This window comes from Myotis myotis, unplaced genomic scaffold (genome assembly GCF_014108235.1).
Source record: "Myotis myotis isolate mMyoMyo1 unplaced genomic scaffold, mMyoMyo1.p scaffold_m19_p_10, whole genome shotgun sequence".
NCBI lineage: Eukaryota > Metazoa > Chordata > Mammalia > Chiroptera > Vespertilionidae > Myotis > Myotis myotis.
Genome location: NW_023416314.1, coordinates 68,184,018 through 68,197,316, shown reverse-complemented (window position 1 = coordinate 68,197,316; position 13,299 = coordinate 68,184,018). Strand labels below are relative to the sequence as shown.

Sequence of the window (13,299 nt, the reverse complement as noted above, 5' to 3'; positions counted from 1 at the left end):
ACCTACTTATTGCTCACTCTCCGTTGTATGAGGACCATTTCCCGTGTCATAAAAGACCCTTCGAAAACATTTCTCTCCAGATGAGTAACATTCCATTATATGAATACACCATGGTTTATTAAGTCATTTCTCTAGTATTAGACATTTGGATGTTTTTGCTTTTGCACTATAATAAACAATACACAGACAGCGTGGTGGAATGCAGTTTGCATATTTGGTCTGCATGTTACTGTTCTTGTTTTTTAACTTTTCAAGAATTTTGACGAAATACACATAAGTGTACAGTTCATTGGCATTAAGCACATTCCCATTATTGTGCAACCATCACCACCATCCATCTCCAGAGCTCTTTTCATCTTCCCAGGCAGAAACTTTATACCCATTCAACACTGCGCCCCTATACCTACCCCCAAGCCTCTGCTCCCTTCCTCCCAGCAACCATCATTCTACTTTCTGCCTCTGTGAATTTGACCATTCATATGAACGGAATCATACAGTATTTGCTGTTTTGAGACCAGCTTATTTCACTTAGCACAGTGGTTCTCAACCTTCCTAATGCCGCGACCCTTTAATACAGTTCCTCATGTTGTGGTGACCCCCAATTTCATTGTTATAAATTGAACATAATTAAAGCATAGTGATTAATCACAAAAACAATATGTAATTATATATGTGTTTTCTGATGGTCTTAGGCGACCCCTGTGAAAGGGTCATTCGACCTCCAAAGGGGTCGCGACCCACAGGTTGAGAACCGCTGACTTAGCGTGTGCCATTAAGGTTCACTCATGTAGCATATGTCAGAATCTCCTTCCTTTTTATGGCTGAATAATATTTCATGTGTGTATATAACACACTTTTTAATCTAATTCATCCGTTAATGGACACCTGGGCTGCTTCCACCTTTTGACTATTGTGAATAGCGCTGTTGTGAACATGGGGGTACAAATTCTTGTTGAGTCCATATTGTCAGTTGTTTCCCAAAGGGTTGTGCCAGTTTATTCACCACAATCAGTATAGAGACACTTTTCTTGCCACCTTTACCAATACAGATATTATCATTAAGGAAAAAAAAAAATGTGTGCTGCCCTGGACAGCGTTGCTAGTGGTTGGAGCGTTGGCCTGTGCACCAAAGGGTCCCAGTCAAAGGGCATGTACCTGAGTTGCAGGTTCATTCCCCGGCCCCAGTCAGGGTGCGTGCGGGAGTCAACCAATCCATGTGTCTCTCTCACATTAATGTCCCTGTCCCTGTCCCTCTCCCTCTCCCTTCCCCTCTCCCTCTCTCTCTCCCTCTCCTCTGTCCCTTCAACTCTAAAAGAAATGGAAGAATATCCTTGGGTGACGATTAATGAAACAAAAATCTGTGCCAATGAGACAATGTGCTACTTTGCATTTCTTACTACTGATGCTGAATATTTTTCATGCGTTCGTTTTCCATTTGTATTTTTCTGTGAATTATTGTTTCCTGGATTGCCCCAAATGTAATTCTTAGCATCATGTCAGTTAGACAGACTTTGGTTTCTTCCCTGGCTTTTGAGACAAATCATAACCTAAGGGAAAAACATTTATTTTTGACTACAAATTTCCTAGATGCTGGTGTAACCCAGAACCCTCAAACTCCAAATAATTTCCTCTTGCCCTTTTGGTCTGTACATGTCCACCTCTCTGCAGATGTGTCATCTCACCTTCTGGAGGTGAGTGAGGTCGCAGGTTGGCTGTTAGGACTGTCATTTCAGGGAGGATGGGTGAGGACCATAGATTCTGAGGGTTCAGCAGAGCTTTAAAGGTTACCTGGGCTTGCTGACTGGGTGCTTTACCTGCCCACATTGGAGCCATGAGTTCTCCTGGGAATAGACCTCACAGCTCCATCTCCCATTTATTAGCTGTTCAACCTTAGGCAAGTCACTTAGCCTCTCTGAGCCTCAGTTTCCTTACCTTAAAATAACTTCAGTTAGCCAGTGGTTGCTAGCCTGTCCTTACCTTCCTCTTCTGTCCCCACTGGACCCCCCTTCCCCCCTAATTTTAACGATTTTGATCTTTAGCATTTATTAATTGATCTCTTGGGCACCCTTGTCTCATGAGTTATTTCTGCTAGATTTTGGGAAATACGGAAAACTGTCCAAGGACCCACTCTGGGGGACCCCTGTGGTTAAAAGTTAGTGAAAAGTAGGTGATCTGTCAGTTTTTCAATCACCTTTTTACCCGGTGTTGGATCTTATATTTAGAAGAACCTGGGATGAAGGCAGGGTAGGTGTCATGTCCAGTCCAGAAAACAGAGATTTTAAAGTTTCAGAGACTTGCTCAAGGTCACATAAAACAGTGAAATGGAGACAAGGGATGGACTCTAGCTGGCCTGCCTTTCCTCGGGAGGGCAGCTGCCCTGTAGGCTTTTGCGTAAGTCTACATGTTGGTGGACTTTTAACCATTGTCACTGCCCAACACCAGCAGGCACTCACAAGGAGAGGCTCATGCATTCTCACCTGTCCTCCTCACCCCCAGGTACGTGGTCATCTCCAGGGAGGAGAGGGAGCAGAACCTGCTGGCGTTTCAGCACAGCGAGCACATCTACTTCCGGGCCTGCCGGGACATCCGGCCCGGGGAGTGGCTGCGGGTCTGGTACAGTGAGGACTATATGAAGCGCCTGCACAGCATGTCCCAGGAAACCATCCATCGCAATCTGACCAGAGGTGAGTGCCCACCCTCTAGGTGAGGGCCATGCCCGTGCCACCAAGCCCCATGGGAGGCCAGGAATGCTTCTCTAGAAGCGTCCTAAGAAAACCGATGGGAAATACAGCAATGGGGAGACCCAGAGGACAAACAGGTGGTCCAGGTCTGAGCAGCAGCTCTGGGCAGGGTTGTGGGTACCACGTATCCTCCATGAGAAACTGCCTCGGAAACCCTATTACATGTGAATGTCTTATTATAAATTTCAGAGTATCATGGAGAGAGGCAAGTCTCCACAGCCAAGCACATACATTTAATCAAAAGCAATCCTATTTCCCCCTCAAAGTGATGGAAAGATGTTATAAACTGCAACTGCTGCAGTAATACGTAACATTTATTAAGGACTTGATATGTGCTAAGCATGTGTTCCATCATGTCCCATGAAATCAGGACAACAGGAGCACCTACCTGAACCTGTACTGAGAGAATTAGTTGGTTAGAACACATTTAGAACAATGTCTACCTTGACCATTGTAAGCCCTCAGTTAGAGACTTTTAAAAACTAATGATTCATGTGGATTAGTATCTCCATCTTACAAATTGCAAAACTGAGCATCAAATAAATATAGCGACTCACCCAGGGTCCTATGGCTAGGAAGGACAGAGCTGGGTTTCTAACTCTATCTGTTAGAGTCGAGGGTCTGAACCCTAACCTATGATGCTATATGAACTGCCAGGCAAAACTAGTTATCCCCCACCCCCCTGACCAACCTACTTTTTGGAAATAAAGCTCCATTTGGAACATGAGTAGAGAAGATGAGAGGGGGTAGGAGTGGCCCACTGAAATTAAGCTACCTTTAAAAACAAAACACAGCAAAGCAGACTGTGGACATTGAGTGCCCAGCGGCTGCCTGACTTGGTAAAAGGTATCTGGTGATTGGATGGGAGTGAGAAGAGACCCAATAGACATACTCATCTCTTGTCTTCTTCGGATCCAGGGGTTGGGCACATGCTGATTTCAGCTGGTAAGGCATTTTTCCACAATGAGATCGCCATGGTTTCCATTTGACCTCTGGAGGTGCCTCGTGTAAAAGCATCTGATGCATAGTAGGTGCTCAATCTTTGTTGAATGGATAAAAGAAGAAACGAAGGAAGACAACAAGAAGTCTCCAGAAGAATCATGCCACCAAAGAGGAGGAAATCAAGAGAAGTCATGTCTGAGGACACAGGTTCCATCCTCTGGCCATAATCTTTTTGAATTCTTCTGGATTTGTCATGTCCCTTTCCCCCAGGGTCTTCTCCAAAGCACTTCAAGCTGCATCATCCTCAGAGAGCCCCGAGACCCCAGGGGAATGCTCAGAGAAGGGAGTGAGCTTTCAGGGGTGGTTCAAGGAACCTGGCAGGCAGACTGGACATGAGCTGCACCTAGACATGTGAAGATACAGGAGGAGGGAATGTCTATTCCTGGCCAGGCCAAGAAGTAGGAAACAGGAAGGAAACTGAAAGCCACGGTGGGGCAGGGCCAAGGCAGGAGGTAGGTCCTGAAGTTCTTGTGAGCAGTTGTGGATGTCAGTGGCCTTTAATGTTGTGTCTCTCTAACCTGTAGCGTTGGCAGACACTGGAAATGGGTAGCGGTGTCTTAGATCTATATGCAAGTCCTGCTCTGGAAGGGGGATCCCCATGCTCAATCCCTTAAGGTCTTACTTGGAAGGAGGCCTCTTTGTAATTGGAGGCTGGAGCCCTGATAAAGGCCAGAGCATGAATTATTTGTCCTTATCAAATAGGGACATTAGTTGGTGCCAAGAACTGCTTCCTGAAGCACGTAGAAATGCTTTCTTTGTGGTTATCTTTTAAGAATAGGAGCATCTAATGTATGTATTTAAAGAATTCATGTTGTTTGATCGACTTTGAGTCATTGATTTGAGTCATGGTGTTTTTCCCATGTTTTATGGTGGTGTTAGAATCAATTTCATGACGCTTAAAGGTCTTTTTTGACCCATAGAAGCCTTTAGTCCAAAGAGGCCTCCTGCTCATCTTAGCACATTTGAATGACCTTGTCTCTGAGCAGAGTAGCATGAGGAATCCCTGGTGATGGGTAGTCTTGACCTCCAGGCGTCCTCAGCTGTTTGCTGCCTGATCCGTCCACGAGAAACAGGAAGGGTGGCCTTGTCGTTTAGAGATTCTGAATGAGCAAGTGTCACATATAATCTGCACAAATATATTGCATTTTTAAAAACTTCTCTTCATCTTCACACTTTCTGTCCCCCAGCTGTTATAGAAATGCAGGCTGTGGGGAGCGCCTGAGAATCAGAAGCCTTGGACGTGAGATCATGCCCTAAGCATTTACATGAGGACAGAAAAGGAGCTTCCTGAATAGGTTACTTGCTTTTGTGCTGTTACCTGTAGAAAATCTGGAGTCACACGCGGGCCTGGGCACAGCACCCCATGCCCGCTGTGGGAAGCCGAGGCTTGGTCACAGCGTGGCTCTGGTTTGCACAGAGATCCTTTGGCCTTCCCTCCGAGGTCTTTCGAAAATGCAGCTCTCAGCAGCCGAATTACAACATATGAGCAGGTTAAGTCTTTGCTCAGTCACATCTCCCAGGGCCCGCCCCTGATCTAGGAAGCCTTTAGGATTTCCTAGCTCCACAGGCTGCCGTCAGGATCTTCTGAGGATTCCCCACTTAGCACTGTCCCCCCACAGGCAGCATTCGTACTTCTGTAGCAGTTTATGGAACTGTGCCAGCCATTGTGAAAATCTGGCTAAAATAATTCATTGCTGGGGAGTTCACCAAGGATTTGTTAAGTCATTTACATGATAGGAAGAAAGAGAAAAGAAAGCATTGTTTGTATTGCCAGGGAAGGAAACAGCTATATTTTGAGGATGCTTTGAGTCAGTGTGGCCATGTTGTTCTTTACCTTGCTGGAGGCTGTCAGCTTGGAGCTGCAGCCACTGAAGGTGGCCCCTCTTGCATTGCCTTCCTGCCTCAGCCAGCAGGCTTTCTCACATACTGCTAGATTGCCGATTACTGGGAGAAATGGAAAGGACAGTTGCTCTAGGCGGACTTTGCCCTAAGTGGGCTGACTTCAGAGTGTGAGGGAAGAGGAAGGAGTGGGACTCTGGTATTTCGTGTGTACCTTTTACCAAGTCGAAGCAGCCGTCTTCTAATTGCTAGGACTGGACCAGACGCCTGGAGGGGTGGGGAATCCATCCTCACTTAGCTCTCAGGAATGTCACCACCCATTCATTTGACCGAGCAGGAGGCAAGTACCTTCCAACTACCTCCCGCCATAGCATTTTTCTACATAAGACTCCATTGAAACTGTCTCTTTAAAGACTTCTCTGCTTTTTTGGGTCCTATGATCCCATGATCTACTGAGCCATCGCCTCTCCCTTTTTGTCACACCTGCCCCCACGAGGCCAGACCCAGAGGGATGTGTCAAACGACTTCCTAACTGAAGGCCTGCATTGTTTTCTGCCTGTTTCTCCACTTGGGGCTTTTCCCCACTTCCTCACACCCTGGTTTTCCTTCCTAGGAGAGAAGCGGTTACAGAGGGAGAAGTCTGAGCAGGCTCTGGATGACCTAGAGGACCTGCGGGGTCCCATTCACCTTCCTGTGTTGAAACAGGGCAAAAGTTCCTACAAGCGTGGTTTTGACGAGGGGGACGTGCACCCCCAGTCCAAGAAGAAGAAAATTGACCTCATTTTCAAGGATGTGTTGGAGGCCTCACTGGAAACTGCAAAAGTGGAAGGCCGCCAGCTGGCCCTGAGCACCTCGCTGGTCATCAGGAAAGTCCCCAAATACCAGGGCGATGCCTACAGTCAGTGTGCAATGACCATGTCGCGTGGTGTGCAGAATGTCAGCCGGACCCAGGGGGAGGGGGACTGGAAAACCCCCCAAGGGGCTTCCACGGAGCCAGGCCCATTGGATGATGAAGAAGAGGAGCCTTCGTCATTCAAGGCCGACAGTCCTGCTGAGGCCTCCCTTGCGTCCGACCCGCATGAGCTACCCACCACCTCCTTTTGTCCTAATTGTATTCGCCTAAAGAAGAAGGTTCGGGAACTCCAGGCAGAACTAGACATGCTTAAGTCTGGGAAGCTTCCTGAGCCCCCCGTATTGCCAGCACAGGTACTGGAGCTCCCAGAGTTCTCAGACCCTGCAGGTAAGTCGGTGTGGGTGAGATGGTGTCGGAGGGAAGAGCACACGGTGGGCAGTATGAGGGTGGCAGGTGCTCTGCGGGAGCCACCTTCCGGGAAACCTGAGGCGTGTGACTCGGAGGTGAGCTCTGGCCACAGCCCGCGCCCTCAGGTGCCCCCCTCTGACAGGTCACTTTGCAGCTCCTGTGGGTGTTCCATGTCTGGCCCTGTATTCTCGTCAATAAAGGACATTCCGCTGCAGAAGGGGTGTGTGCTGTGTTCTTGAACCGTTGCCTTTCTCTGGTGGTCCTGGTGGTGTCTGACCCCCACAGCCCAACTTCTAAACCCAGTCTTTCTCTCTGCCCAGTCCTGTCTGGGAGAGCTCCTGGCTCTCCCGACCTCAGCCCAGGAGCTCACCTCATTCTTCTCTTCCCGACTTGCTGCTCTGCCACATGGTCCCATCTCCCTGCCTGGGGTCTTGGAAGGACCTGGGTCCCGGGCGTTCAGCTGCATGCTCCTGCCCTTCTCTGTGGCTGCCTGGATGTCTTGGAGCTGGTTGACAAGGAGGGTTTTCAGTACACATCTGCAGCTTAGAGTATTGACACAGCACTTTCTATTTGAACCACATCTCTTAGCTCAGAATGAGGTGCTTCAGATATTCAAAGCATGCATCTGTGCTCCGGTCCTGAAATAACTGGGGGCCATGCCAAAGCCCTCCATTTGAGGGTAGCACGCCACCCCTGACCACCTTAGTGGTGGGACAAAGGAGCCCCATGTCCTCGCTCTCTGACTTAAGGGTGTTTGATATGCTTCTTCCTCTGGTCCTGCTGGTCAGTTGATACCAAACATGGAAGTTCCTTGAGTGCCCACTAGTGGAGGGTGAGGGCAGGAAGCCTGGAGCGTGGTGACCACTGCGGATAATCCACAAAGAGGGAAAGCCACACATGGATAGCCAGAGTGCTGCTAAATACATTCTGGCTGGGCTTCAGCTCGTAGGAATTGGCTTATGTTTCACATGGTGTGGCACCTTCCTTTTGGGCAGTGCTTCCTGTTCATTTTAGAAACGTCTATGTTTTCCCCCACACGTGTAAAGGTTTCTTTCCCATTTGTCTTCCAGCCTCCGAGAGCATGGTCTCCGGCCCCGCCATCATGGAGGATGATGACCAGGAGGTCGATTCGGCAGATGAATCGGTCTCCAACGATATGATGACTGCCGCCGATGAGCCCTCCAAGATGTCGTCTGCCACCGGGCGCCGAATCCGGCGCTTTAAGCAGGAGTGGCTGAAGAAGTTCTGGTTCCTGCGGTACTCCCCAACCCTCAACGAGATGTGGTGCCACGTCTGCCGCCAGTACACGGTGCAGTCCTCCCGCACCTCGGCCTTCATCATCGGCTCCAAGCAGTTCAAGATCCACACCATCAAACTGCACAGCCAGAGCAACCTGCACAAGAAGTGCCTGCAGCTGTACAAGCTCCGCATGCACCCCGAGAAGACGGAGGAGATGTGCCGCAACATGACCCTGCTCTTCAACACCGCCTACCACCTGGCTCTCGAGGGCAGGCCCTACCTGGACTTCCGGCCCCTGGCTGAGCTGCTGAGGAAGTGCGAGCTCAAGGTGGTGGACCAGTACATGAATGAGGGAGACTGTCAGATCCTCATCCATCACATCGCCCGGGCACTGCGGGAAGACCTGGTGGAGCGCATCCGCCAGTCACCTTGCCTCAGCATCATCCTGGATGGGCAGAGCGATGACCTGCTGGCCGACACGGTGGCTGTCTACGTCCAATACACCAGCAGCGACGGGCCCCCGGCCACAGAGTTCCTGTCCCTGCAGGAACTGGGGTTCTCCAGCACAGAGAGCTATCTCCAGGCGCTTGATCGAGCCTTTTCTGCCTTGGGTATCCGGTTGCAGGATGAGAAGCCAACCGTTGGCTTGGGCATAGACGGGGCCAACATCACAGCCAGCCTGCGTGCCAGCATGTTCATGACGATCCGCAAGACGCTGCCCTGGCTGCTGTGCCTGCCCTTCATGGTGCACCGGCCCCACCTAGAAATCCTGGATGCCATCAGTGGGAAGGAGCTCCCCTGTCTGGAGGAGCTGGAGAACAACCTGAAGCAGCTGCTGAGTTTCTACCGGTACTCGCCGCGACTCATGTGCGAGCTGCGGTGCACGGCCTCTACCCTCTGTGAGGAGACTGAGTTCCTGGGCGACATCCGGGCCGTGAGGTGGATCATCGGCGAGCAGAATGTCCTCAACGCCCTCATCAAGGACTACCTGGAGGTGGTGGCCCACCTCAAGGACGTCAGCAGCCAGACCCAGCGGGCGGACGCCTCGGCCATTGCGCTGGCCCTGCTGCAGTTCCTCATGGACTACCAGTCCATGAAGCTCATCTACTTCCTCCTGGACGTGATCGCTGTGCTCTCACGCCTGGCCTACGTCTTTCAGGGCCAGTACCTCCTGGTGTCTCAGGTGGATGACAAGATCGAGGAGGCCATCCAGGAGATCAGCCGACTGGCCGACTGCCCCGGGGAATACCTGCAGGAGTTCGAGGAGAATTTCCGGGAGAGTTTCAATGGGATCGCCATGAAGAACCTCAGGGTGGCTGAAGCCAAGTTCCAGTCCATCAGGGAGAAGATCTGCCAGAAGACCCAAGTGATCCTGGCTCAGAGATTCGACTCGCGCAGCCGGATCTTTGTGAAGGCCTGCCAGGTGTTCGACCTCGCCGCCTGGCCCAGGAACAGCGAGGAGCTCGTGAGCTATGGCAAGGAGGATATGATTCAGATATTTGATCACCTGGAGGCTATCCCGACCTTTTCCCGAGACATCTGTCGGGAAGGGCTGGACCCCCGGGGGAGTCTGTTGATGGAGTGGCGAGAACTCAAGGCTGATTACTACACCAAAAACGGCTTCAAGGACCTGATCGGCCACATCTGCAAATACAGACAGAGGTTTCCGCTCTTGAACAAGATCATCCAGGTCCTCAAGGTCCTCCCCACTTCCACCGCTTGCTGCGAGAAAGGCCGAAATGCCCTGCAGCGAGTTCGCAAGAACCACCGCTCCCGCCTGACCCTGGAGCAGCTCAGCGACCTGTTGACCATCGCAGTCAACGGCCCGCCCATTGCCAACTTTGACGCCAAGCGAGCCCTGGACAGCTGGTTTGAGGAGAAGTCTGGCAACACCTACTCTCTGTCCGCCGAGGTCCTCAGCCGCATGTCTGCGCTGGAACAGAAGCCGGTGCTGCAGACCGTGGACCACGGAGCAGAGTTTTACCCGGACATTTAGGGAACCGGTGTCACAGAGGTCACTAAGCTGTTGAATATTTTTTTAATCTATACTCACAAGCTTTGATATATTATATAAATATATATTATATTATATATATTAAAAACCCACACTGAAAAATTTTTAAAAACCAAGGTGACACATGCACCAGAAGCTACTGGGAACTTTCAGAAAGGAATAATGTCAGAAACTGACTCTTGTCTACAACATTTGGCAGCTGCAACATCCGTGGCAACTCATTTTCACTCACAGACGCATGTGCTGGGGCCACACGTGTTCCCACCTACCGGCCAGCCAACAACATAAGCTAAAATGACGGGTCTCTGTCATCACCATTAGGTAACTCGTGTCGTCCATGTTCTTGTCTGGGTGGGTGAGGGGCTTGGGTTGGGGTTTATGTTCTTGCCTTTTCTTGTTTGGTTTTATGATGGGGTTTCTCAGCCTCTGTGTTGACATGCTGGTCCGGCTGAGTCCGATCTCTGATTTGGGATAAGGGCGGGTTGTGTATCTGGATCAGGTGTTTTGACTTTCTCTCCCACCTGACTTCAGCTGGAGAGATTTTTACTCTTTTCTTCACTGTCTTAGAAACATGCGTTGGTCAAACTGTGACACCCACTACTCCCCACCTCTGTCGCCAATCCCGTCCCTGGGTTTTTCATTCCCTCCTTCCAGACCCCCTGGATCCTTATTACCTGTAATACTGAAGGCAAAATTGCCTGACAACCGAGCTTGAAATCCTGGGGAAGGAAGAGGGGATGCCCGCTTTGCATTCCTGTTTTTAAATAGAGTGGGATAAAATAATCTGATTCCATTCAGATCCAGGGCTGCTGGAGAAATGAAGAGCCGAGAAATCCAGACCCCAAAGGGCAGCGATTTATTGGCTAAAAATAAGTAAAATGAAAAATATGTATTCAATTTACATAAATTATTTATACTCTATCTTTATAATCATATAATGGGGGGAGGGGTATTTTTTTCCTTTAATAATCAAGAAATGCCTGCCAGAGTTCCGTGGCAGGACATGTCAATGCAAGTTGTGCCCTGGATTATGCAAATGAGAGTCTCTAGAGATTTAGTCCTTTTTCTGCAACAGGCTGATAACCAGCCCTACCCCCTGGCAGGAAGGTAGTGGGAACCTGGGTGATGCATCTATGCCTGTGAACACTTCCATTTTTGAACAGGGTAGAGATGTCCTAGAAGAAAGGAATAAGCAAGGGGAAAGATAGGACTCTCAAAGGCATCAGCCTACACACACACACACACACACACACACACACCAACCAACCACGATATAAGCTTTAGAAGTAGCCACTTGCCTACTCCCTGGGGCAAGTAGTGGTTTAAGCTAGAGGAGTCAGATCAATGCTCTTTCATTCATTTAACTACCAGTATACCTCGCAAGGGAGTTCTGTTTTGTTTTTTAAATGTGCGTGAGCTGTTAGAAGAAACTTCTGTTCGTGTTTCCACACTTGGTTTATGCATATTTGATATGCAGAGATCCCGTATCATGGGCGCAGGTCATATTTGGGGGAGGGAGGAAGATCCGCACCATCTGTGGTCATTAGGGAGCCACCCCTCTCAGCTGGCAGAGGGTGAGCAAAGGATCATGTGCTCTGGCCCCAGGGTCCCCGACCGGCTTGGCTCAGACATTATAAAACTGTGGTGGCTCCCTCCCTTCTGGTTTATCTTGCCTCTGAGGCCTCATGCCACCGTAGCGAACATAGTAGAAACGTCATCAACACTGAACATGTCACTCCCCCTTCCTGCCCTGCCAGTCCCTTCACCCCCCCACAGGTCCCATCCCCCACCCCCATGGTCTTGGTGCTAAGATAACTTTAGAATCATTGCTGCTAGTTGATAGCTTTTCATTACATAAATATATTATATATATTATATATTATTTTTGAAACTTTTTGTTTGTTTGTTCCAACAGTGATGTAGCATGTTAAAACAAAAAACAAAACCTGGTTTTCTCTGACGGTCCCACTGCCAGGCCTCGTATGCTGCCTTCTTCAACAAATCAATGCACCCCTGCCTGTGGCATCCAGCCCCCCACCCCTTCCCCAGCCCCACTACTTCCCCACCCTCCTCTGAACAAGGAGAGAGAAGAAACTAGCAAGGAAAGACCCAAAGCTCTTTCTGATGCTTTGAAATTCCCAGCCTCACTCCACTTCCCCACTTTAAGCTGATGTCTCCTCCCCCCACTCCACCCTTCCCATCAGGGTCAGTAACTGTGGTCAAGTGGGATGCTATTGCAAAGCACACGGTTCCACCTTTCCCTCCCCAGCTTCCTCTCCACCACAAGACTAAGATGGCTCGAAGGCAGAGGTGGATGGCAAGGTGGGCGGGCCTCGGTGGAGGCAGAAACAGTAGGTTGGGATCCGTTCTTCTAGCCAACAGATGCCTTACACCTTCTCTTCCCCCACCTCTACTCCTCCCCACCCACTGCATTGGGACCCTCTGTGGATAGTCCCCCTAAACCACTCATTTGCAAACCAGGAAGAGAGTATCTGCTTGAGCATCTAGTCAGGGCTGCGAATGTGTCCTCTCGAGAGACCACGGTCCAACTCAGCTCAGTGTTTATCCACAGGGAACCATCCTTTGGGCCAATGCCATTTTCAACCTGTACCTTCTGAGAGAGCTGGGAGCCAGTGACCTGCTTCTGGGCTAGAAGCATGAGCTATGGCTACAGGCGGCCACCTGTTCAGTCAGGGTCTGAAACAGAGAGGATGGGCTCTCTGGAGAGTCTTGAACTTTGGCAAGGCTCCCAAACACTGGGTGCGCATGCCCTTTGCTGAATTCAGCTAGGCCGTGTCAGACACTCTGAAGGCCACTTTGCCTGGGGACAGGGGATAATCGGGGTGACACCACTGCAATTTACACAGGGGCTTTTCTCAGCCTGGATGCTCCCAGGAGGCTCAGTGCTCTGTCCTGTGCATGGGGCATGTGACTACCGGTGATTTCTATCACAGGCATTTCCCACTCTCTGCTTCTTGAGAAGGACTTTTGGGCTGATGGAACCCTCAGGGTCTAGTCCAGGGAGGCACATGCTTGGCTAACCTAACCTTCCTTTGATGGGTATAAACAGTGGTTGGCTGGGCAGCCATTACATCCCAGCTGTGGTGGCTTCAGACAAGACAGAGCCCTTTAACTCAGCCCCTGGCTTAGAAGTGACAACCATTGGCTTAGAATAAAGTGTGTGTGTCTCTGGGCTTGAGACT

General features: G+C 50.0%; 1 protein-coding gene across 4 annotated transcripts in view; it reads left to right on the top strand.

Annotated features, from left to right (window-relative positions):
* PRDM11 (PR/SET domain 11) overlaps window positions 1-13,299 on the top strand; it is an 85,438-nt gene that overhangs the window by 68,701 nt on the left and 3,438 nt on the right. For 2 of the 4 annotated variants that reach the window (XM_036326111.1, XM_036326110.1), the window contains exons 6-8: window positions 2,497-2,684; window positions 6,196-6,822; window positions 7,914-10,417. In XM_036326111.1, the coding sequence (XP_036182004.1) occupies window positions 2,497-2,684; window positions 6,196-6,822; window positions 7,914-10,078 (2,980 nt within the window). In that variant the 3' untranslated portion in view covers window positions 10,079-10,417. Of the gene's footprint in view, window positions 1-2,496; window positions 2,685-6,195; window positions 7,126-7,913; window positions 10,418-13,299 lie in introns of those variants that run through there. The other 2 variants (XM_036326112.1, XM_036326113.1) reach the window with 2 other exon arrangements.